This window comes from Gopherus evgoodei, chromosome 6, assembly GCF_007399415.2.
Source record: "Gopherus evgoodei ecotype Sinaloan lineage chromosome 6, rGopEvg1_v1.p, whole genome shotgun sequence".
In the NCBI taxonomy this organism is placed as follows: Eukaryota; Metazoa; Chordata; order Testudines; family Testudinidae; genus Gopherus; species Gopherus evgoodei.
Window position 1 is genome coordinate 111,773,225 of NC_044327.1, and position 24,742 is coordinate 111,797,966.

General features: G+C 44.2%; 1 protein-coding gene across 5 annotated transcripts in view; it reads left to right on the forward strand.

Annotated features, from left to right (window-relative positions):
* Window positions 1–24,742, forward strand: part of LOC115653323 (alanine--glyoxylate aminotransferase 2, mitochondrial-like) — a 32,823-nt gene that overhangs the window by 199 nt on the left and 7,882 nt on the right. The window contains exons 1-11 of one of the 5 annotated variants that reach the window (XM_030566453.1): window positions 94–232; window positions 2,546–2,631; window positions 4,040–4,224; window positions 4,540–4,663; window positions 10,744–10,838; window positions 13,532–13,625; window positions 15,864–15,957; window positions 18,050–18,150; window positions 20,527–20,619; window positions 23,546–23,678; window positions 24,385–24,473. In XM_030566453.1, coding sequence (XP_030422313.1) covers window positions 166–232; window positions 2,546–2,631; window positions 4,040–4,224; window positions 4,540–4,663; window positions 10,744–10,838; window positions 13,532–13,625; window positions 15,864–15,957; window positions 18,050–18,150; window positions 20,527–20,619; window positions 23,546–23,678; window positions 24,385–24,473 — 1,161 coding nt within the window. In that variant the 5' untranslated portion in view covers window positions 94–165. The other 4 variants (XM_030566455.1, XM_030566452.1, XM_030566456.1 and 1 more) reach the window with 4 other exon arrangements.

Below are 24,742 nucleotides of genomic sequence, written 5' to 3' on the forward strand. Positions count from 1 at the left end.
GGCCACTGGGGATAAGAGGCGGGCAGGGGCGGAGTGAGTAAAAATGGGTCGGGACGTGAGCAGGCGCCTCAGCTGCCCGCATTGCGGGGGTTTGGCCCGGCCCATCCCACAGCAAAGTTCAGGCTTCGCTGGGGGCTTTGGGCCGGGACCCCCACTACCCCGAGCATGGCCAGGGCGCTCGGGCGGCTCGGCCCGCTCTGGGCGGGGGGCAGGAGGCGACTCCCCGGGAGCGGTAAGGGGGGGTGAGCGTTGGGAGCTGCTAACCCTGGCCCGGATCTGCCGGTGTAGGGCGGCCGCGCTGCCTGCCCGGGCCCGGTCCTGCGCCCAGCGCTGCGCCCCTGGGCCGCGCTGCTCCTGCCCGAGCGAGCGGGGCGCTGGGGCTCGCTCCGCCCATCCCAACCCCGTCCGGGGCCGGCTCCGGAGCGTGGCGAGAGCCCCCGGCCTGCAGCCGGTTCACAGCCCTGGCCTCAGCCGCTCTCTGGTGCGTGCGCTCCACATTTTCCCGGACGCAACCACGCAGGAGCGGGTCTGCGGGCTCGGGAGCCATCCGCGTGGCAGCCCGCAGGGCTCCGGCTCTGTCCGTGGTGGCTAAGGAATCCGCTGGCTTGAAATGTGTTTTAGTCTCTACGTCCCTGTGAACTTTAAATTGCTACCCCCAGCCTCGGCGGGGGGCGTTTGTCAAGCCTGCAGACTAACTCCAGGTAGAAGTTCTGCGTTACAATTTCCAGCCTCATTACCATAAATGAAACACTTTTTCAATCCCTTTTCCTTCTAGGCGCCAACTAACAAGAGCTACTTACCTAGCTGCACCCTAGAAAAGGGTTTGAGCATTGGCCTGTTAAACCCAGGGTTGTGAGTTCAATCCTTGAGGGGGCCACTTTAGGGAACTAGGGTAAAAATCTGTCTGGGGATTGGTCCTGCTTTGAGCAGGGGGTTGGACTAGATGGTCTCCTGAGGTCCCTTCCAACCTGATATTCTGTGAAACGTTGCCTGGGACCAAATAATCCCACTGCTCTGTGACAATGTAAATGTCATCAGAGGTCAACACAGAAAAAAGGTTTCTGTGGTGACTTTTTTGTTAAGATTTGAAAACAGTCCTACAAAAGTACCCCTTTAAAAATATGTACAGGTAATTGCCAGTGTTGGCTTCTGACTCAAGTGCAACATATTTGTATTTCTCAGAATGCAGGATTTTTTTCTATATACTTGGTGTTCTGATAGTGTTTATTGTGAAATAATGTGCCAGTGTTATTAACTGTCATATTCTGCCAAAGAACAAAGTTGCCAGTGATTTATATAACTTTTCTATTGACTCGAAACACTAGTGATAACATGACACAGTTCTTCCATGAGGTCATTGGTTCCTGGCAAGCAAATTCTACTTGGAATTAGTTTTGAACAAACAGTTTGTAGTTTTATTACATCTTTTTTTTTAAATAAAAAAACTCAGCTTAGCTGTGCCAAAAGATGTTCCTGGGATGCAAGGACATCATATGAAAAACTATTGTATATGATCACTTAATAACAGTGATCTTCAAACTTTTTCCTGTTGCACCGTCCCACCTTACCAGCAATGGAACCTATTTGCCACTCCCTACCCCTGGGAGTTGTGGTCAGGGGCTCGGCCAGAGCTGGAGGCTGAGCTCCAGTTGGGAGCCAGGGGCCTAGGCTGGTGCTGGAGTGGAGCTGGGGGCAGAGGGGGGCTGGGTGGTGCTCCCTCCCTACCTCCTTTAGGGGCTGGCCTGGGCCCTATTGAGCCCCTCAAATGTTCTGCTTGGGGCGGTGGGGGCACTCACCACAGTTTGGGGACCTCTGCTTTATAACTAGATTAGCCCAGTGGCTGACTCTGACACTTACAATAAGGAAGATTTTTGTGGTCAGTCAGTCAATCTTATTTATTCATATTGTCAGTCCTTCACTAGCTGATTCTATTTTGGTCTTAAGGAAAGTAGCCACAAGTATAATTTTCTTATTTACTTCCAGAAAGTTAATTTCTATGAAAGTTAGATTCTTCATTTTGATGTGTAAAAACGTAGCTCATTAGAAATCTTTAGTTTCTTAAAAGACAAAACTAAAACCCACCTCAGTGATAATGTTAGGACTGCAAGGGGAACATTTTTAAAAACTAAAATTCTCTGAAGTTAGTCTATGTATTTTTCCAGTTTATCAAATAAAAAATGTAATGGCTTACTGTTTTCAGAATTTTGATTAAAAAATCAAAAACTCTAATGGCAGTCTGTAGAAGAAAGTTATTTTGATGGTTAATGGCAAAGAAAATCAAAGTCACCAATGGCTATCTGGAGGAGTTCTGTGTTTTAGAAGATAAATACTAAGGGGAAAAATATAAGTTTAGTAAATCTATGTTTCAGCTTTACAAAAAACACAAATGTTTAATACATTTTCTCCTTGAATGAAATCTCTCAGAGGAAATATAACTACCTTGGTCCTCACTTATATTGTTGCAAAAACAAATGTTCAAAGAAAGTTTGTTTCAGATGTGTGCTTTGAGATGTGATAATCCTCCTAATCCACTGTATTTTATTAGATACACTTAGACAGCAGGAATTGAAAAGCTCTTTCTCCATGCAAGCAAAAATGCCTCCTTGTGACTTTTCACCTGGAAAATATGAGGTAAGTCATGCACACTGTACTGTATTTGGGTTTAGACTAGATCTCGTTGCCAAGATCACCATTCTGCTGTATGCCGTAATTGTTGTGTTCACTAGCTTATTATGAGTATTCTTCAGTGGCATCAGAAGTTTAGATCGTGGCTTTTATCCTTCTCTGAGATCCTTTGGAGATCAGAGTTAAACAGGGCCTCTGTGATGCTGATTAAAATACAATAGAAGAACAATCTTAACCCAAGGAAAGGTCGCAATGAAACATTTTTCTATTATTTGTTTCCCTCTCACTGATTTTTAATACCTAATTTGAGGAGTTCTGTAAAATGTTTTACCCTCTCCACCAAAATGTGTGCCAAGTTAGTTTTTGGGGGGAGTGCAATGGGGTAAAGAGGGGAGGGGAAATGTTTGATTTTTAAGGAACTACTCTTATTTGCTGTCTAATGCCCCATGGCCTGTGTCCAGCAAAGAGCTAATAAGTATCTGATCAGTTAAAAAGGTGTATTTTCAAGCAACAATCACAGGAAAGATAAATGTATGACTTAGATATCATGAATTAAACACTGTTGAGTAGATCTTCCATTATTGTGCCAATTTACGGTTATAGAAATGTGTTTAAATTTTCACCTGACACTAGACTTAATGATGAGTAGTTATTTAAAACCAATTTAATCACACAAAGAGTTATTTTGATCCCAAAGGACCAGCCACATACCAGGTCAATATATAACTCAGAATCTTACTTAATAATTACACTGTGGCCAATCCTTTAGCACCTAAAGGCTTATTTTTAAAAAGAAAGAAAGAAAAGTGAGAGTTAAAATTGGTTAAAGGAATCAAATACGTACATTCATTGCAAAGTTCTTGGATCAGGCTTATTGCAGTGATGGAATAAACTGCTGGCTTAAGTCAAGTTTCTGGTTGCTTCCAAATGATTTGGAAGGTCCTCAGTTGCTTGGTTAGAATGCTCCCATTAGTAAAAGTTCATAGTCCAGAGGTTAGAGCAGGTAAGAGGCAATGTGGAGATGTTTCCAGGGCCATTTATAATTTCTGCCATGTGGAAGGAAACCTATTGTTCTAGTTTGAGGAAAATTACAGGTAACAAGATGGAGTTTTGGGTCACATGGGCAAGTCACATGCCCATGTTAAATCTGCTTAATTTGTGATAGGTTGTGGATTTCATAACCTTTAAGTAAGAGATCAATGCAATATAACACTCTTGTTTAAATTACGGGATTTCAGAGGTTTATATAGCCTAATTGTGGGTTAGTATTTATTTTAAAATTGTAGTTATTTAGTTAACTTGGATTCCAATATGAACGAATTATATTGTGTTGATATGATGAATCTGCAGATACCTTTGTGATCCATTAAAACCTTTAGTAATGGGGGCAGAAATGATTTCTTTCCTCCTACAGTCCTATCCCTATGAGCGAATGCTGAAGATCCGCAAACGGAATCTATCTCCATCACTGGTAACGTACTACAAGAAACCACTGCTGCTACATCAGGGACATATGCAGTGGCTGTTTGATTATGAGGGACGAAGGTACCTTGATCTCTTTGCTGGAGTTGTTACTGTCAGTGTTGGTCATTGTCACCCGTAAGTATGTTATTGTAGGAGTTACACTGACTAATGTAGAAATATACTTTTGTCTTTTTTGTTTGTGACCCCATGTATCCAAAGACAGAATATGGCACACTGTGTTTTGGTGTATCTGGGATCAGATTCTTAGGTTCAAACCAGCTGCAGTGATCTTTTGGCAAATTAGCTCATTTCTCTCTCTTTATCTATTCATTCATTCATTCATTCATCTGGCAGTCAGGAAAATGCCAGAATTTTAAGAATTAATAGCAGTCAGAAAAGAATTGTATGTATGTTGGATTTAAATGAGTCAGTCTTTCTTACTGCACACAGGAAGGTAACTGCAGCTGCCCAAAAACAGCTCGGTCGTCTGTGGCATACAACCAACCTCTACATGCATCCATCAATCCAGGAATATGTGGAGAAACTAGCAGCACTTCTCCCTGATCCACTTAAGGTACCTAAATCCCAGCAGGATGGATACCTGTTAATTAAAATAATTTTATTTCAATAGCTAATGGAGAGCGCTATGATATTTGGAGACAAAATATTGTGATATCAACCTCATATCCTTATTTCAAATCCCCAAAGGGAGTACAAAGCTTCAGGTAAAGAGAGAAAAATTACAGTTCTCAGGACAATGCTGATCTTTACAGTGAGCTCAGAGCCACACATGAATAAAACCCTGAACTGTTGCCCTACTGCTTGGATCCCTACTGTCTGCGTCGCTTTGTCTTCAGATTTCCTCTTTAAAGAGGCACTGTCAATTTAAAAATCACTCATAAGTTGAAACGTTCTGCATGCTATTAAAAGCAGCAAAGAGTCCTGTGGCACCTTATAGACCAGGGGTCGGCAACCTATGGCATGCGTGCTGGTTTTTGATGGCACGCTGGAGCCTGCCAGGACTCCAGCATGCCATTAAAAATTCTGTCCAGCCTGGCCTGCTCTTCTCTGCCCTCTGCTCCCCCAATCGGGGCAAGGAGCAGAAGGATAGCCATGCACACGGGGTGGGCAAATGGCCCCACTCTCCTGGCACGGCAAGCCATGGGATCCGCACTCCCGGGTCGGAGCGCCGGCCGAGCACAGCAAGCTGCCAGCCCCTCTCGCCCTCGCCTTCTCCCCTCCCCTGGAGTCCTGCCACTGCGCGTAGTGCTCTGGGGGTTGGGGTTGCGCGCACCCGCAGGGCAGCATTTGGCTCCACGGAGAGGCAGACACGCTCCGCGCTCAGCCGGAGCTCTGCCACTGCCACCCGCAGCGCTCTGAGGGGCAGGGCTGTGCTCTCCCATGGGGCAGCGTGTCTGGCTCTGCATGGAGCCTCATGGTAAGGGGCCCAGGGCTGGCGGGGGGGGTTGATGGGGGCAGTCAGGGGACAGGGAGCAGAGTGGGTTGGATTTGGGGGGTGGGATCCTGGGGTGGTAGTTAGGGGGCAGGGCATCAGGGCAGTCAGGGGACTAGGAGCAAGGAGGGTCCGGGGGGGCAGTTAGGGTGGGGAGTCTCCAGAGGGGGTGGTCAGGGGACAAGGAGCTGGGGGGGTTGTATGAGTTGGGAGTTCTGGGGGTCCTGTCAGGGGGCGGGGAGTGGTTGGATAGGCTTGGGAGTCCCGGGGGTCTGGCTGGGGATGGGGGTATGGATAAGGATTGGGGCAGTCAGGGGACAGGTAGGGGGTAGGGTCCAGTCCGGGGACAAGGAACAGGGAGGCTTAGATAGGGGGTAGGGTCCTGGGGGGCAGTTGGGGACAGGGGTACCAGGAGGGGGTAGTCAGGGGACAAGGAGCAGCAGGGTTGGGAGTTCTTAGGGGGGCAGTCACCCAGCCCTCTCTCCTGAGCCCTGACCCCCCTCACACACACACACACACCACGCCCTCTGCCCTGAGCCCCGCACACACCCCAGGCCCCTGCCCTGAGCCCTGTACCTCCGTCATACACACCCACCCATCTGTTTGACTCCTTCACCCCTCCCACAACCCTAGCCCTGACTCTGGCATCCCCAGCCATACCCAGCCTCCCCTCTGCCCTGACATCTACACCCCCCGCCATATCCAGCCCCTAGCCATGACTCCATCCCTCTGCCTCCAGCCCTCTGGATCCTGGCCGCCAGCCCCGCACAGCTCGCTGCTGGTCTGGGGTTCTGGCTGACAGACCCTTGCCAGCCGGGGTCCCGGCCATAGGCCTCGCTCAGCCCACTGCCGGCCTAGGTGAACAGAACCCCAGACCAGCAGTGGGCTGAGCGGGCCGGCAGCGTAAGATCAACATTTTAATTTCATTTTAAATGAAGCTTCTCAAACATTTTGAAAACCTTGTTTATTTTACAATACAACACTAGTTTAGTTATATAATATATAGACTTTTAGAGAGAGACCTTCTAAAAAACATTAAAATGTATTACCGGCACGTGAAACATTAAATTAGAGTAAATAAATGAAGACTTGGCACACCACTTCTGAAAGGTTGCCGACCCCTGTTATAGACTAACAGACGTATTGGAGCATGAGCTTTCGTGGGTGAATACCCACTTCATTGGATGCATTCTTTTTCCAGTCATCTGGGACCTTCCCTGATTGCCATGAGTTCTCGAAGATAATGGCCAATGGCTCTGCAATCACATCCACCAACTCCTTTAGCACCCTTGGATGCAGCGCATCTGACCCTATGAACTTGTGCTCGTCCAGTTTTTCTAAATAGTCCCAAACCACTTCTTTCTCCACAGAGGGCTCGTCACCTCCTCCCCATGCTGGGTTGCCCAGTGCAGTAGTCTGGGAGCTGACCTTGTTCGTGAAGACAGAGGCAAAAAAAGCATTGAGTACATTAGCTTTTTCTACATCCTCTGTTATTAGGTTGCCTCCCTCATTCAGGAAGGGGCCCACACTTTCTTTGACTTTCTTATTGTTGCTAACATACCTGAAGAAACCCTTCTTGTTACTCTTAACATCCAACTCCAAGTGTGATTTGGCCTTCCTGATTTCACTCCTGCATGCTTGAACAATATTTTTATACTCCTCCCTGGTCTTTTGTCCAATCTTCCACTTCTTGTAAGCTGCTTTTTTGCATTTAAGATCAGCTAGGATTTCACTGTTAAGCCAAGCTGGTCGCCTGCCATATTTACAATTCGTTCTACACATCGGGATGTATTTTTTTCCTGGAACCTCAATAAGGAGCCTTTAAAATACAGCCAGCTCTCCCGGACTCCTTTCCCCCTCATGTTATTCTCCCAGGGGATCCTACCCATCAGTTCCCTGAGGGAGTCAAAGTTTGCTTTTCTGAAGTCCAGAGTCCGTATTCTGTTGCTCTCCTTTCTTCCTTGTGTCAGGATCCTGAACTCGACCATCTCATGGTCACTGCCTTCCAGGTTCCCATCCACTCTTGCTTCCCCTACTAACTCTTCTCTGTTTGTCAGCAGCAGGTCAAGAAGAGCTCTTCCCCTAGTTGGTTCCTCCAGCACTTGGACCAGGAAATTGTCCCCTACACTTTCCAAAAACTTCCTGGACTGTCTGTGCACCGCTGTATTGCTCTCCCAGCAGATATCAGGGTGATTGAAGTCTCCCATGAGAACCAGGGCCTGCGATCTAGTAACTTCTGCTAGTTGCCGGAAGAAAGCCTCGTCCATCTCATCCCCCTGGTCTGGTGGTCTATAGCAGACTCCCACCATGACATCACCCCTGTTTTGCTCACACTTCTAAACTTAATCCAGATTCTCAGGTTTTTCTGCAGTTTCATACCGGAGGTCTGAGCAATCATACTCCTCTCTTACATACAATGCAACTCCCCACCTTTTCTGCCCTGCCTATCCTTCCTGAACAGTTTATATTCATCCATGACAGTACTCCAGTCATGTGAGTTATCCCACCAAGTCTCTGTTATTCCAATTACATCATAGTTCCTTGACTGTGCCAGGACTTCCAGTTCTCTGTGCTTGTTTCCCAGGGTTCTTGCATTTGTGTATAGGCACTTAAGATAACTTGCTGATTGGTCCGCTTTCTCAGTCTGAGACAGGAGTCTTCCCTTCTTGCACTCTCCTGCTCGTGCTTCCTCCCGGTATCCCATTTCCCCACTTACCTCAGGACTTATAGACTCATAGACTCATAGACTCTAGGACTGGAAGGGACCTCGAGAGGTCATCGAGTCCAGTCCCCTGCCCTCATGGCAGGACCAAATACTGTCTAGACCATGCCTGATAGACATTTATCTAACCTATTCTTAAATATCTCCAGCGATGGAGATTCCACAACTTCCCTAGGCAATCTATTCCAGTGTTTAACTACCCTGACAGTTAGGAACTTTTTCCTAATGTCCAACCTAAATCTCCCTTGCTGCAGTTTAAGCCCATTGCTTCTTGTTCTATCATTGGAGGCTAAGGTGAACAAGTTTTCTCCCTCCTCCTGATGACACCCTTTTAGATACCTGAAAACTGCTATCATGTCCCCTCTCAGTCTTCTCTTTTCCAAACTAAACAAACCCAATTCCTTCAGCCTTCCTTCATAGGTCATGTTCTCAAGACCTTTAATCATTCTTGTTGCTCTTCTCTGGACCCTCTCCAATTTCTCCACATCTTTCTTGAAATGCGGTGCCCAGAACTGGACACAATACTCCAGTTGAGGCCTAACCAGCGCAGAGTAAAGCGGAAGAATGACTTCTCGTGTCTTGTTTACAACACACCTGTTAATGCATCCCAGAATCATGTTTGCTTTTTTTGTAACAGTATCACACTGTTGACTCATATTAAGCTTGTGGTCCACTATGGCCCCTAGATCTCTTTCTGCCATACTCCTTCCTAGACAATCTCTTCCCATTCTGTATGTGTGAAACTGATTGTTCCTTCCTAAGTGGAGCACTTTGCATTTATCTTTATTGAACTTCATCCTGTTTACCTCAGACCATTTCTCCAATTTGTCCAGATCATTTTGAATTTTGACCCTGTCCTCCAAAGCAGTTGCAATCCCTCCCAGTTTGGTATCGTCCGCAAACTTAATAAGCATACTTTCTATGCCAACATCTAAATCGTTGATGAAGATATTGAACAGAACCGGTCCCAAAACAGACCCCTGCGGAACCCCACTTGTTATACCTTTCCAGCAGGATTGGGAGCCATTAACAACTACTCTCTGACTTTGGTCTCCTTTCCCCGGTGAACTTAGTTTAAAGCCTTCCTCACTAGGTTATCCATCCTGCTTGCGAAGATGCTCTTGCCTCTCTTCATTAGATGGAGCCCATCTCTGCCTAGCACTCCTCCTTCTTGGAACACCATCATTTGGTCAAAGAATCCAAAGCCTTCTCTCCGACACCACCTGCGTAGCCATTTGTTGACTTCCACAATTTGATGGTCTCTACCCAGGCTTTTTCCCTGCACAGGGAGGATGGACGAGAACACCACTTGCGCCTCAAACTCCTTTATTCTTCTTCCCAGAGTCACGTAGTCTGCAGTGATCCTCTCAAGGCCACCAGACCTGCTAAATCAGCACCACTGCATCGATTGCAGCAGTGCCAATTTAGCCAGTAGTGTAGACATGGCCTCATTAGTAATGCTAAGATTTTGTCATGATTATTTTTCATAGAAGTCATGGACAGGTCACAGGCAATAAACAAAAATTCACGGAAGCCGCAACCTGTCTGTGACTTTTGCTGCTGCAAGCCATGCTTTCCCCTGCCACCACGATGGCTGGGAGCTGTGGGGTGACCATATGTCCCTAAGAGAAAATGGGACACCCCCAGCCACTCACCTGAGGTGTCCCACCTCCCCCATCCCCCTCGCACATGAGGCTGTGGCCTGTCACTGGAAGCCAGAGGAGGGCCCCCTCAGAAGTCAGTCGCCTGTGGCTAGAACTTGCAGGGGGCCCCCTGAGGACGCTGTCACCTGTCACCGCTGCTACCGGAACCCTGCTGGGGCCCCACTGGCTGCTAGCTCCAGTCCTGCAGCCCCTAAGGCTGAAGCAGAAAATGTCACAGAAGTCTCGGGAAGCCACAGATTCTGTGACTTCCGTGACCTCCAGACATAAACATAGCCCTACTCATTAGCAGTAGTCCATGACACTACTTTAAACTGCTGGTTGAAAGCACAGTATGCACAAGCTACCTGAATACGTGCCTAGGGTTTCGGGTGGGATTGTAGTCTGGATGGCTAGCCACTCGTGGCACCATGGTGGCACTTCTTATTTTAGCATTCTTGCTCGATCAGAGCTAGTGCAGTTGTCTCCTCAAGCTGGAAATTACACCTTCCATCTCCAGTATAGACATAACCTATAATGGGGCATCCTGCCATTGGCCCTCATACACAGCACATGAGCATCACTAAGTTTATTTCAGTTTGAAGTTCCTCTTGTCAGTGACAGGCTATCATTCCGAGTGCTGAGTGATACTTTATATGAAAATAAATCTGTCTTGTACTGAATAAACAGATGCACTCAATATTTCAAACTCTTTGAAGGCAAATTGCAGGAAAATTGGTCCTTTAAACAACTACACTTAGTTAGATTTGTCATTGTGAAACACAGTAAATGTTCAATATAATGAGATTACGATTGATGTGCTATTTATTCTTCCTTAGGTGGTTTACCTGACTAACAGTGGGTCAGAAGCCAATGATTTGGCTATGTTCATGGCAAGGATTTACACTCGGAACTTTGACCTCATCTGTTTCAGGTAATTCTATTAGGGTGCTTTATGAAACTCCCTTTTCAAAATCAATCTGTATATCTGTGTATTGTGTGAAAAAGAGGCTGAGACCTAGTTAACCAGATTCTGCCACAGACACATCCTAAAAATTCATTTGTCTGCCAAAATAGAGTAAAACAGCAGTAGTCATTGGGAGCTAAGATTCAGCAAGTCTGCTTGTGTTAGAAGTACTCCATTTACAAACCATGCATTCACCTAGAACCTATAACTTCCCTTTTTAATCCTTAAATAAAGTGTGTGTATTTTTATTTATTTATTACTATAATGTCCATGTCCATTCTGCTCTGATATCTTGCTAATAGATATCTTTAAAAATAGTTAGAAAGACAGACCCTAACAAACTAGTAGTCTTGCAGCCATCCTGCTGAGCACAGGATTCTGAAATCCACCTGATATATTAATTCCCATGAATGAATTCTGAATTGCTTATTAAATAACCCCAAACCACTACCTAGTTTCTCATAAGTGGCAGTAACAACTTCAGAGAGAAGAGGAGCCCAAGATTAAAACAGCAGGGGTGCTAGTCATGTAGGATTCAGATATTCCGGGCTGCCCGGGGGGGTAGGGGCAAGTGGGGCAATTTGCTCCGGGCTCTGCAGGGGCCCCCACAAGAGTGGCTGAGGCTCCCTTCCTGGCCCCGACCCAACCCGACCCCGCCTCCGCCCTTCTCCTGGAGCCTCAGCGCATCCAGCAGCATCCCTGGACAGCTGCAGCATGGCTCTGGCAGGGCCTGAGCCCCTCCCCGCTCAGAGCTGTGTGGTAAAGGGGGGGGGGAGCTGCGAGCTCCAGGCTGAGCTCAGCTCCCTCCACTCAGCCTGGAGCTTGCAGCCCCGCCAACTTCTCAAATGCCAAATTATAGTCTATATTTAATTTCAGTGCCATAGGGAGATTCATGTCAGGGAAGGGTAGCTTCATTTAAAATTAGCCACTGGGGGAGGGATCACATGAGAAGAGCAGTATCCTTCCCAACCCTACCAAGGGAGACCCCACTCCTCCCCTGCATTCCCTGAGGCTTCAGAGGGGTTAATTCAGTTGTTCTCAAACTTTTGTACTGGTGAGCCCTTTCACATAGCAAACCTCTGAGTGCAACCTCCTCCCCTTATAAATTAAAAACACTTTTTTATATATTTAACACTATTATAAATGCTGGAGGCAGAGCGGGGTTTGAAGTGGAGGCTGACAGCTGAGAACCCCGGGTTAATTTAATTTTAGCACCCTGTGTCCATTCACATACATGTGCTATTTTGAGCATTTCAGTTTTCACAACATAGGCTCATCCCAGAATCTGGAGCAAGCTCAAATGCTCAGTTCGTGGAGTATGTACATAAGCTATACTAAAGACAAACCCACAGTAACCGTCTCCAGTTTGTGAGGGACCCTGTGGAGCCAGTCTCTAGGAAACAGATAAATGCATGGAGATTAAGTCCCTTAATGGCTATTAGCCAGCATAGGTAAGGAATGGTGTCCCTAGCCTCTGTTTGTCAGAGGGTGGAGATGGATGGCAGGAGAGAGATCACTTGATCATTACCTGTTAGATTCACTCCCTCTGGGGCATTTGGCGTTGGCCACTGTCAGTAGACAGGATACTGGGCTGGATGGACCTTTGGTCTGACCCAGTATGTCCATTCTTATGTTCTTATGTTCTAAGCTAAATGAACCCAAAGTTATGGAGAAGTTATGAGTTAAGGGAGCCGCAGAGTATCAGAAACCTGGAAAAATCTCTGACTGGATGGGCTCAGGCGTTTGGTCACAAGCTGAGGTGGTTCAAAAGTTTTGGATTTTTTTTATGCAGAATTTTTTTATTGTTTCTTTAAACAATCAAACACAGCAAGCAGCCAATATTTAGCCAAACACTTCTGAAAACCCAAAACGTGTTCAGGTTTTGGCAGACTAATTTCAGCTTTTCAATTAAAAAAAGCACAACAAATTTTGAAGGAAAACAGACATAGGCAGTGATTTTTTTTCTGCTTTTTAAAAACCCCTAGTTTTCGATCCAGAAAAATTTTGATGGAAAATATTTGTCCAACCCTTTTAATGAGCTTTAGTGCCTTTTAGCACTAGCTGATGCTGAGAACCAGTGATACCTTATAAAGAAGTTTTCTCAAAACTGGGTTTGTGCCGAGATGCAGAAGGTTTATTTTTCCCAGGGCTGTGGGGGGAGCAAGTGGGGCAATTTGCACCAGGCCCCACAGGGGCACCCACAAGAATATAGTATTGTATAGTATTGCAATTATTTTTATGGAAGGGGCCCCCGAAATTGCTTTGCCCCAGGCCCCCTGAATCTTCTGGGCAGCCCTGAGATATTCTGGCAGACCTGCATGAGGAATCTTGCGCAGCACCTACCTGAATTGCCATTGGCTCCAACCAGTGTTCTTAGCCCTTCCCCTTCATGAGCACTAAATTCACGTATTATTTTTTAAGTGTGCTTTAAATTGCAATGAAAACTCACAGCTGGTAGGCACTCAAACAGAGCAGCATATATGGCAAGAGGCATCCCTTACTGGATGCACCCATGGTTTCCAATGATTTGTTGTCTTCCACACACACATCAGAAACCAGCCTTCTGTGAATACTGATATTGTTTCCTCCTAAAAACTTTTGCAGCTAGTGTAATCAGAAGAAAATTAATGTTGTTTGTGTGCTTTGTTCTGTTCACACAGAGGAGGATACCACGGAGGCAGTCCATACACACTGGGCTTGACGTGCATTGGATCTTATAAGCATGGTGTCGCCAATGCATTTGGCTGCCAAAGTGTGAGGTTTTTGTTGCTTTTTGTAATATCCGTTGAATAACAAGCCTTCTATTTGTCTGACTATTACAGCCTCCCTATAGCCCTCTGAGGTTGATAAGTATATATATATATAGCCTAATTTGCCTTTTCACTGCACCCTGTGTAGTTATTTATATCCACACAGAGCAAATGAAGAATGCTAGCAGTGAGAATGATAGTGTTTTATACCCATTTGGCTTTCACTTTTTACTGGTATAAATGCTTCCCAAGATGCAGCGCAATGGCGTATTGCCCTTCGGGTCCTATTCTTAGGTCTGTCAGGGCAGGTTTGTCCTGGTTTGCTCTTGCAAAGCTGCTTAAAGCTGGCCCATAGGGAATTCCCTTTTGGACTGAAAATATTTTTGAAACGTATAGTGGCTCCTACAACACCCCCTCACAGTCCCACCATAGGGGTTGTGTCTGGGGAAAGGGGTATGGATGGTATCTCTACAGCTTGGTGACACATGGTTTCTGGAGGCTGTGGGAGCTGGTGTTGGCTACTGTAATCTATGCCAGGAACCAGATCAGCCACAGAACTGGCCCCCAAAGGGCTCCTTTGTGGTGTGCTCCTTCCCCCTGGCTCTTCAATGCACTCAGCCTTCTTTGAGTGCAGCTGACAATCTGGCCCAAATAATTTATTAAATGATTTGCCCATTGTCACATAGTCATTGGCAGAGTCAGGATTAGAATGTATAAGTTCCTGGCTTCCAGCCCGCTACCATCAGTCCGCTAGACTTCACTGTGTCCCTCTAAGGTGGATAACTGGATGAAAAACAGTACTCAGAGTAGTTATCAGGTTCATTGTCAGATGTCTAGGACACATCAAATGGATAATGAATTAAATATGCTTATAAACTTCACAGATGACACTAGGCTGGGAGGGGTTGCAAGTACTTTGGAGGACAGCATTAGAATTTAAAATGACCTTGATGAATTGCAGAAATTTTCTGAAATCAACAAGATGAAATTCAATAAAAACAAGTGCAAAGTACTACAGGTGGGAAGGAAAAAACAAATGCACAAATAGGAAAATGGGGACTATACATGCCTAGGCAGTTCTCTACTGCTGAGAAGGATCTGGGGGTTATAGTGGATCACAAATTGAATATAAGTTAACAAAGTGATGTAATTGCAAAAAAGGCAAATATCTTTCTGGGGTATATTAACAGGAATGTCGTATGTAAGACACTGGAGGTAATTGTCCCACTCTGCTTTGCTCATCCCTGATGAGGCCTCAGCTGGAATGTTGTGTCCAGTTTTGGATGCCGCACTTTAAGAAAGATGTGGACAAACTGGGAAGAGTCCAGAGGAGAGCAATTCAAATGATAACGGTTTAGAAAATCTGACCTAAGAGGAAGGGTTAAAAAACTTGGTCATGTTTATTCTTAAGCAAAGACGAGTGAGGGGGTATTTGATAAGTTTTCAAATATGTTAAGGGCTGTTTATAAAGAGAACTGGGATCAGTTGTTCTGCATGTCCACTGAAGGTAGGACAAGAAGTAATCCATTTAATCTGCACCAGGGAGATTCAGGTTAGATATTAGGAAAAGCTTCAGACCATAAGGTTAAGCTCTGGAATAGGCTTCCAAGCAAGATTGTAGAATCCCCATCCTTGGTGATTTTTAAGAACAGGTTAGACAAAAACCTGTTGGGGATGGTTGCGTTATACTTGGTCTTGCCTCAGCGCATGGGGCTAGACTAGATGACCTCTTAGGGTCCATTCCAGCCCTATAATTCTCTGACTTTACTGCTCTTTTTCTAGGGATTCTTGGAATTAAACTGGCCATTTTGGACAAAACTGTAGTGAATCCTACGTAACAATAATTAACTAACATAACTAAACAATGAACAGGTCAGCCGTGAGTGAATACCCCCCAAAATAGGCACTTGAGGACAGAATGTTTTTAACTTCAGAAACTTTAAGTTCTGGCCTTCTCCCTCACTTTCTGCATGAGGCCTCAAATCTGTGGGGGAGGGAGGCGGGCAAATGGTCCTTATTTATTTTTTCACACTTTGTTTTCAGATGGATCAACTGAATCAGGTCTCAGATGCAATCAGATTTTTGAGTTCTCTTCATCACAAGTTCTATTTAAACAAAACAACAATATTGGAATAAGTGTTTAACGACCTTCGAATGATCAATGTAAATAAAAAAATTTCTCTTGATCCGTACTTACGTTCCTCACACTGGCAAAATTACAGCTGTTTGTTGTGCTTTGCAGACAATGTTACCAGATGTTTTTCGTGGTCCATGGGGAGGAAGCCATTGCCGAGATTCTCTGGTGCAAACTATTCGGAAATGCAGCTGTTCTCAAGGTTAGATGGTGGCAAAAAAATGTCCATTGGTAGGTGCAAAAGAAAAGGGACTGGAGAAGGCACCTGGATGTCTAACAACATAGACAAATATACATTACTAAAAATGCACACTACTAAGAATATTACCGTTTACTGAGAAGCTTGGTGATTGTCATTTTGGCAAGCAAGTCTTCATCAGTATAGCCTCTCGGCTGTGATTTTTTTAAAAGGGGCTTAAGGAAATTGGACCCTCAACTCCCTTTCAGAAATATGTGGGAGTTGGGCATCTAACTCCTGTAGAATCCTTTGAAAATCCTGAACTGAGCCCCTAATGTCTGAGTCAAATTCAATTCTCATAATCAGTAACCTGCTGCTCTGAAATATTTAGAGTTACCAGGAGATTAGGGATACTAATACTAGTGTGTTTTCTGCTCTCCTGGGTAAAGTTTTGGTATCTGTCCATCTTTTATCTTGAAGGGAAGTGATCAATGTAAACTATAAATCAAAAACTCTGGAACACTGGGTGGCAAAAGTATTGCGTAGAACAAGGCATTATGGATGTTGCACAGTGTGTCCAGTCCATGTAAAAGCTCCACTGTTCTTTTACAAGTGACGATTAGAAAATAAATTGTTTTTCTCCTAGGTGCAATAAACATTATTTACTCACTTTTCCCTAAGTGCACAATAAAGCAGTCTCTTGCCATCCTTCTTTGTCACTGATGGTGAATAAAGGCAATAGCTTGCAACTGCTTGAAGACATCTGGCTTGTGTTCTGTTACAGTACATAGTGATGCCCAGTCACAGTCATATTTTCCGTAATATTCCCATCTGCCTTTTCATTAGAAATCATGCTGGACCAAGATGAACTTAGTCTTATATTTATCTATCACAGACTTTAAGCCCAGAAGGGGCCATAGTGATGATCTAACCCAGGGATCTCAAACTCAGTTTACCTAAGGTTCAGTGCCAGTTCTCAAATCCTCCCAGCAGGCCAATGTCACTCATGCTGCCCAGAACCCGCCCCCAAAAAACTCTGCCTCCTCCCCACCTGCCTAAGGCTCTGGGTGCAGGCTCTGGGAGGGAGTTTGGGTGGGGAGGGAGTCCAGGGTGCAGGCTCTGGGAAAGAGTTTGAGGGCTGAGGGGTGTGTGGGGAGGGGGTGCAGGCTCTGGGAGGGAGTTTGGGGGTGTGGGGGCTGGCTGCAGGCTCCAGGAGGAAGTTTGGGGGTGGGAGGGGGTATGTGGGGAGGGGGTGGGAGGTGCTGTGCTTACCTGGGGCTCCAAGGCAGGGCGGGCCAGGGGGCTCCCGCAGCATCCCATTGACTGCAGGGAACTTGGGGCGGGCGTAGCATGTGGAGGAACAGCCCTCCCCACTCCAGTGTCTCTGTCAATCTGACCTGGGGGAAAAATCCTTCGTGACCCAAATATGGTGATCAGTTAGCCCCTGATCATGTGGGTGAGACCCACCAACTGGACAGCTGGGAAAGACTCCTCTGTCGTAACTCAGAGTCCTCCCCATCTAGTGTCCCGTGTCTAGCATTCACAGGTGGTCCATGTGCCATTGTAGACAATCTTATCATACCATCTCCTTCATAATCTTCTGAAACTGAGTCTTGAAACCAGTTAGGTTTTCTTATCCAGGCAAACTGCTTGTTCATTCCTTGAGCTGATGTTCAGTTCTTCTAATAACTGCCCCCTGCCTTGCATCTATAGCACTGGTCTGAAGGATGGGGCAAACCTCATAGGCTGCAACTTTCTACTGGCACTCTTATTCTTTGCAACTTTTCAGAGAATAAATGGTTTACAAAAGCTCAGTGGCTTGGGGGTTTTTTTGTAGAAGGGGAGAAAGATGCCTTACAGTCAGACTGAGGCTCTTTTGTAATTTCTGTGAACTAGGAAAACTAAGACTGACTTGCTGCCACAGAACATGTGTGGGGAAACAAAATGATTTATTTCCTGTGGTAACTCTAATTGGGGAACATTACAGTCCTTATTACATACGTTAAAACACTAAAGAGCTGTTCTTATTTACATATGTTAAAAACTGCGGTTTCACATTAATCTAACTTTGTATTATTCTCAGTACATTATTCTTACCAGTATTTCCTCAACACAGGCTGTTGTGAAGCAAACGACCAGTACATTGAACAGTTCAAAGACACTCTGAGTACTTGTGTGCCAAAGGCAATAGCTGGGTTTATCGCTGAGCCAATTCAAGTAGGTGATTTGCCATGCCTCATTCTAATCGTAATAGTACAGTCAACCACAACCTGCTAAAACCTGAACGGGGCTTTTACAAGATTGACAAGCCCTAAATAACAATAGCAGATTTAATCTTCTCTGAATCACTGTGATCATTCAAAAAGAAGGGCTGCAACATTACTTAAATCTTAATGTTTTTTTCTAGGAGGGTGACTTGCCAACGAGACATGTTGGAGAAATTCTGGCCCCACTGCAGTAAAGTGGGGGTTTTGCCTCTGATTTCAGTGAAGCCAGGATTTCATTCTTTGTGGTTTTTGGTTTTTTTTTTCCCCCCTTGACATCCGAGAACAGGAATCTTATATTTTCCATATCCTGTCTACTTAATAACAGACCAGTGGGCAACTTGTGCTGCACAATATTCCTACAAAACAAATCTGGTAAATCAAATTTTAGTCTTACAAGCCTTAATGTCCCTTTCATAGATTGATTTTTAAATATTTAGCAAATTATTTCTAATGAATATACAAGTATTTAATAAAATATGGCAGACTCAAGCAAAACAGGTAATTTTAACCACTGTTGCCTATCTGGTTTGTGTTTAGCAATAATGTATCTGCTATCCGCTGATAACTTAAAAAGTGTTCAGAGCTCTGCTGTAAACTATTATTCTTTAAGGTCTTGTTTGCATTCTCAGGATATTGAAATGCTAATAAATTCTACAAATGTGCATGCTGTAACTTAGTTTATAATACTTCATTCCTAATTACGTGCTGTAACTTAGTTTATAATACTTCATTCCTAATTTTCCCTTCTGCAGTATACTGGTTCTCTAGAAGTTGTCTGTTAAAAGTATTAAAGTCACCCTGTAATTTACTGATACCCAGTGAGTCTACAGTAAATTATACTTAAAGATGCCTAATTGTTCTAGCATAGAGACTTAATTTTAATAATTACTTTTAGTTTCAAATCACACTATGCTTAGTTTATCTAGAAAATCCACAGAATTCTCTCTCCCACTCTGCTTTCCTTTCCAGTTTTTAACTCCTTTGCACTTAACTTCTGACTCTCCTCATCTATCTCTCTCTTTTGGCAGTGCAGCTGTAGTTAAATTTCATTTAAGTCATACAGGCTCTAGGCATTCCCCTATGACGTGAACCTCATAGGCTACTATTTAAGATGTTAGCCTAAGTTAGGGGAGTGAAAGGTCTGTTAGGCCATCAAGTCCACCTTGCTCCAAAACCAAGGTTATGCCCTACCTACAGTACGTTTTCTGGTGTTAGACCTAGTCTAATTGTAAATTTCCTAGTGCTGAGGTTTCAATCTGTTCCACTGGGAATATACTTTAGAGTATAACAGTTTCACTGAAGGGAATTTTGTCCTGATATTAGGACTAAATTTTCTCTTGCTTAGTTTCATCCCATTACACCTACGTATTCCCCTAATTTCTCGCCAACCACTGGGGTTTTGCAGCCTTTATATACTCCCGGACTATTATGTTATCCCCTCACCTATGGCAGTTTAGCCTAAGTGTATATATTTTTTTTTTTAGTCTTCTCCTAATCATTTTCTCTAGCTCTCTATTTGTGTTTGCTGTTGGTCTTTGAACTCTCGCCCATTTGGCCCGTTCTGGTAATAGCATGCTTACACATGATACAACTTTCCAGATATTGTCGCCATACAGGGTATAATTCTCTGAAGCATATTCGATGTTGGTTCATTAGACAAGTGGTTCTGAAACTTTTTTTGCCTCTCTTTGTGACCCACTTGGGGTCCAGATTGGAGGAGTGGGGGGAACGAGACAGGACCTGCAGGACTGGGCCCAGTTCCCTTCTCTGGGTGTTGCAGCTGGAAGATGGGGTAACAGTCCCACTCAGGTTTGCTCCACCTGCTAGGTCGTAATACCCAGAGCAGGGAACTGGGCCCAGCCCCACAGGATAGGAGCTGTTGCTGTGCAATGAATAAGTGGGCTCAGCTCCCCTCCTCCTGCCCCAACTCCTCTTCGCACTGGGCCTGTGACCCACCTAGAACCTTCCTGCACCCAACAGGTGGGTTGCAACCCACCGTTTGGGAAACATTGCATTAAAGAGAGAAGGCTGACATCATGTTTTATCTTTTACTCTTCACTGTCTCCTAACTCTTCATATTGTTTTATTCTTTTGGCCAAATATTATATTGATACAAAGTGGGAATTCAGGTTCAAAAGAGATCCACTTTCTGCCCGTTTTAGCAATTGCAGCTAAACAGATCTACCACAAAAGGGACTCTGGTCATTAAGTCATGTAGTGAATTAAAATTCTGCCTAGATTTCTCACTGTCTGATCACTCGAGGATTGCCCGTGTTTGTGGTGTAGTGTTTGTGCTGAAGATAATATATTCGTGTATTTCCGATAGGGTGTTAATGGAGTCATTCAGTATCCTAAAAGATTTCTAAAGGAAGCTTTTCAGCTAGTGCGTGAAAGAGGAGGCGTCTGTATTGCAGATGAAGTGAGTATCCAGAAATACAATTTTTGGGGATTGAGATATTTCTGCCAGGCCAATACGAAATCCAGCAATCGCATGAAACCAAAATATAGACCTGGAAATAGTTTATATTAAATTCTAAATTTAATTTAATTTAATTTAATCCTTTCCTGTTTCACAGCCTAAGAGAGGAACAAAGTGCAGCATTCCAGCACAAGAGCCTTTGCTAGACAAAGCTAATAGCAGAAGTTATTAATCCTTCACTTTCATGTGCATTAAATTAACACGAATAGTACTCAGTAGACCGTTTATGTTGCAAACTCTTAGGTCCCACTTGCTGGTTGTGTAAATGGTTAGAGCTCCATTGACCTGTTTACAGCAGCAGAAATTTTGTTCTTAAACGCTTACCAGTACTCATTTGAGGCCTGATCCAGAGAGGCTATGTCTGCATTAGGAAAACCGTTTTATATTTGTAAAATGTTTATCTTTCATCAAATTGTAAAATTGTATTGTAGACAAGGCAAGTACCTCTGTAACTTTAGAGGGGCACCTGCTGCAACTCTTCTGCAGATTATACATTTTAAATATAATTTGCTTGGTTAAGACAATCTGAATTATTACTAACTAACTAACTCTGCTAGCGAAGTAGCTTAAGTGAGTATGGTGGATGTTAGGGGCGGTAGCATTATTACAACTTGAAACTGGAGATTCTGAAAAGTGCTACACAGCTGCAATTCCCATTGACTTTAGTGGAACTGACAGATTCCTGGTCCCTCTGGCCATGTTTACTAGGAGAAAAGGTGTTAGCTCGCTCATTATAAAAAAACACTTTCTTAGTATTGTAATTTTTATAGCTGGTCAGTGCTGGCGTACACCAAACCCTTAAGGTACCAGTAATGTGCCAGGTGTGCTATGACTCAGACGCAAGCTCTGTTAGAAGCCTCAGCAGCGAGGCCTTTTAAATCCTGGTGGGTCCCAGTAACTACTCAGCCACGTGGCTAAGTGAAAGGGTGTTTTATCGGGGCTGGCAGGAATGGGGAAGTTGGTGAATATCCTAGGCATGGAGGCTTAAACAGTTGAGTTCAAACTGAGCAATAGTAGGTCTTGTTTGGGTGCCTGGGGCAGCCAATTGAGTTAGGGCTTTTCAGGTTTGAGTACCTGGGGTGGCCTTTCCAGTCTGGTTTGTATTCAAGCAAAGAGGAATTTGCAGATTTCAAGGACAGGCTCATTTAGTGCTGAGCGTCTCATTAGGGTCACTTTACACTGGCTCCGTGCCTTGTTGCTATTGCATGTGTGAATAATTAATGAGATGTGCGTATTTTATTTTTTTGCACAGAAAAAGCTTCTGCCAAAAATGTTGCTGCAGTTCTGCCTTTTTCCCACCAGAGGGCAGTGTGGCACAAGAACAGCAGAGCGACAGTGGGAGGGGTGGCTGAAGCAGGGGCACAGAGGGAGAGGGTATCTGAATGGGGGTGGTGGGACACATGGACCAGGGGTGCAGGGACACATGGGGACAGGGCAGATGTGCCCGACTGAATGGGAGAGGCTAGAGGGTCAGCCAGGGTCTGCATGGGGGAAGCTCCCTAACTCTCCATCCCCACCCCCCAAAAACTTGTTCCATACTTTTCCCACTCATACACAACAACCCTCTCAAGTTCACACCCAGGCTCCTTCCCGCTCCCTCAGCTCCTCTGTTACCCCTGGCTCCCCTGCAGCCTTTGCACCACTTCTGAGGGTGCGGGAAATACGGTTCATTATTGTAGTTTAAATGAATTGTTACTCAAAGTTCTGTATTAATATGCCTAGTAAGGAATCTATTTGTCAAAAAACATTTCCTGAATCTTTTTTGTTGTTTGTATTGTTACAGACTTACTTGCTGACAGGTACTTTGAAATAAATGACCAAAAATAATTGAAACTGGTGTGATTATATTATTATTTTGACAAATAAAATATGCAGAATTTTGCAGAATTTTAAAATATTGTGCACAGAATTTTTTGGGCACAGAATTCCCCCAGGAATACCAGTTGTAACATGGGGCAGTCCCAGCCTGTTCCACACAGGGCTCTGTATATAATTCCTGGGGGTGCTTCCCTGGATCTGGTTTACCTTGGCAGTTTCTGCTCCCTGAAAATGCTCAGTCACTTCCTGATCAGAGTCCTTTCTCCTGCCTGGCCAGGGGAAAAGAAGGTATAATGGGGAATGTAGTCTCCTGCATGGGCATTTCCTGGATGAGGATACTTTCTCCTACCTGGCCAAGAGGAAGGGGATGTGCAGTGGTGAGGGGCTGATGGGAATTATAGTCTCCTGCTTAGCAGGTCCATCACAGTATAGTTTCTCTAATGGAGTTCATTATATTAACTCAATTATGTTTTGAGTAATAATACTAGATTTAAATTGTGTAATAACAGGAGATAGTCTTAGGGTATGGCTACATTTGGAATTTCAAAGCGCTGCCCCGGCAGCGCTTTGAAGTGTGAGTGTAGTCAGAGCAGCAGCGCTGGGAGAGAGCTCTCCCAGCGCTGCATGTAAACCACATCCCTTACGGGTGTAGCGGGCTCCCAGCGCTGCTGCCCTGATTACACTGACGCTTTACAGCACTGTATCTTGCAGCGTTCAGGGGGGTGTTTTTTCACACCCGAGTTGCAGCGCTGTAAAGTGTGAGTGTAGCCAAGGCCTTAGGATATATATATAATACCACTTTTCATTTGTATCAAGTGTACAGTGGCTCTATAAAGATGACCTGTCAACAAAACCAATAGTGGAACTGTCTTGTACTACAGTCACTATTTAGCATAGGAAAGAAAATGTGTGAGGCTGAATTGAGGATCCTGCTAGAATAAAGTTGGCATTTAGAGTCTACAGCTATACATGCAAATAGGCAACAGAATAAAATACAAGTTATGAACCTAAGAAACAACTTATACAATTTTGGATTTTCTTTTGAAAGGTCCAGACAGGGTTTGGACGAACTGGCAGCCATTTCTGGGGCTTTCAAACACACGGTGTAGTCCCTGACATTGTTACCATGGCAAAAGGAATTGGCAATGGCTTTCCAATGGCAGCTGTCGTAACCACACCAGGTATAAATATTTGTTACTCTAAAGCATGAAGTTGAGGTAAATAATAAATATATTGTAGAATAATTTAGCTTCCATAGAGCCTTTTGTCCAACCAGATTACCTTAGAAATATTAAGAGTCTTAGAACATGCTTATGGGATTGGTAAGTATGGTCCTCACTGCACATGTACAAACTACTCAGGCATTGAAAATTGTAATTTTTTTTATCAAACTCAGATTGTGCTCCCCAGGACACCAGTTGAAATCTAAAGTAATACCATTAAAATCAATGGAGTTATACTGGGGTAACTGAGATCAGCATCTAGCCCAAATAAGTTGTTGGCAGAACTGACAGAACTCAGAAACTACCCTACCCCTTAGACATACCTTTAATACTAAGGATGCATTCTGGACAACTCTAGAATTGTTGATTGATTAATACTAACGATTCAGTGGATTTAATGTTAAGAGAAATATTCATTGCTGGATAATTCACTAGCTCTGTGGGAAACTTAACTGTGCATGTATTAAAATCCAGATCATATATTTTCTGGAATTTTGCCCTAAATCGGTTCCCAAGAATATACCATTTTCTTCTCCTTTTGCCTGTAGTTAAAATGGAGAATGATGCATAGTATTATTAAATGTGAAGCTAAAGTTGATAAGTACTATCACCAGATTCAGGTAATTATGAGGAAGGAAATCAATGAGTATTCTTTTTCTTTTAGAGATTGCAAATTCCTTGGCTCAGAACCTTCATTTTAACACATTTGGAGGAAACCCCATGGCCTGTGTAGTTGGATCTGCAGTTCTTGATGTAAGAAGAAAGTGATAACGTTCATAGCCTCTTACACTATTGTTTGCTGTGTGTTATGGCAGAGGCAGCATCGTGCTACCTCCATTTCCACTGGTGGAACTTCTAATACATACAGAAAATGAGACAAACATTTATTTTTTTTATCAAGTCATGGCAATGTGAACTTGTAGAAAAAACAAATTGCCCATTTCTATAACTGATTTCAGCTTGTAGCAGGGATAGAATTAAATTACTCTAGGGATAATACTGTGATTAACAGCTTCATTTTT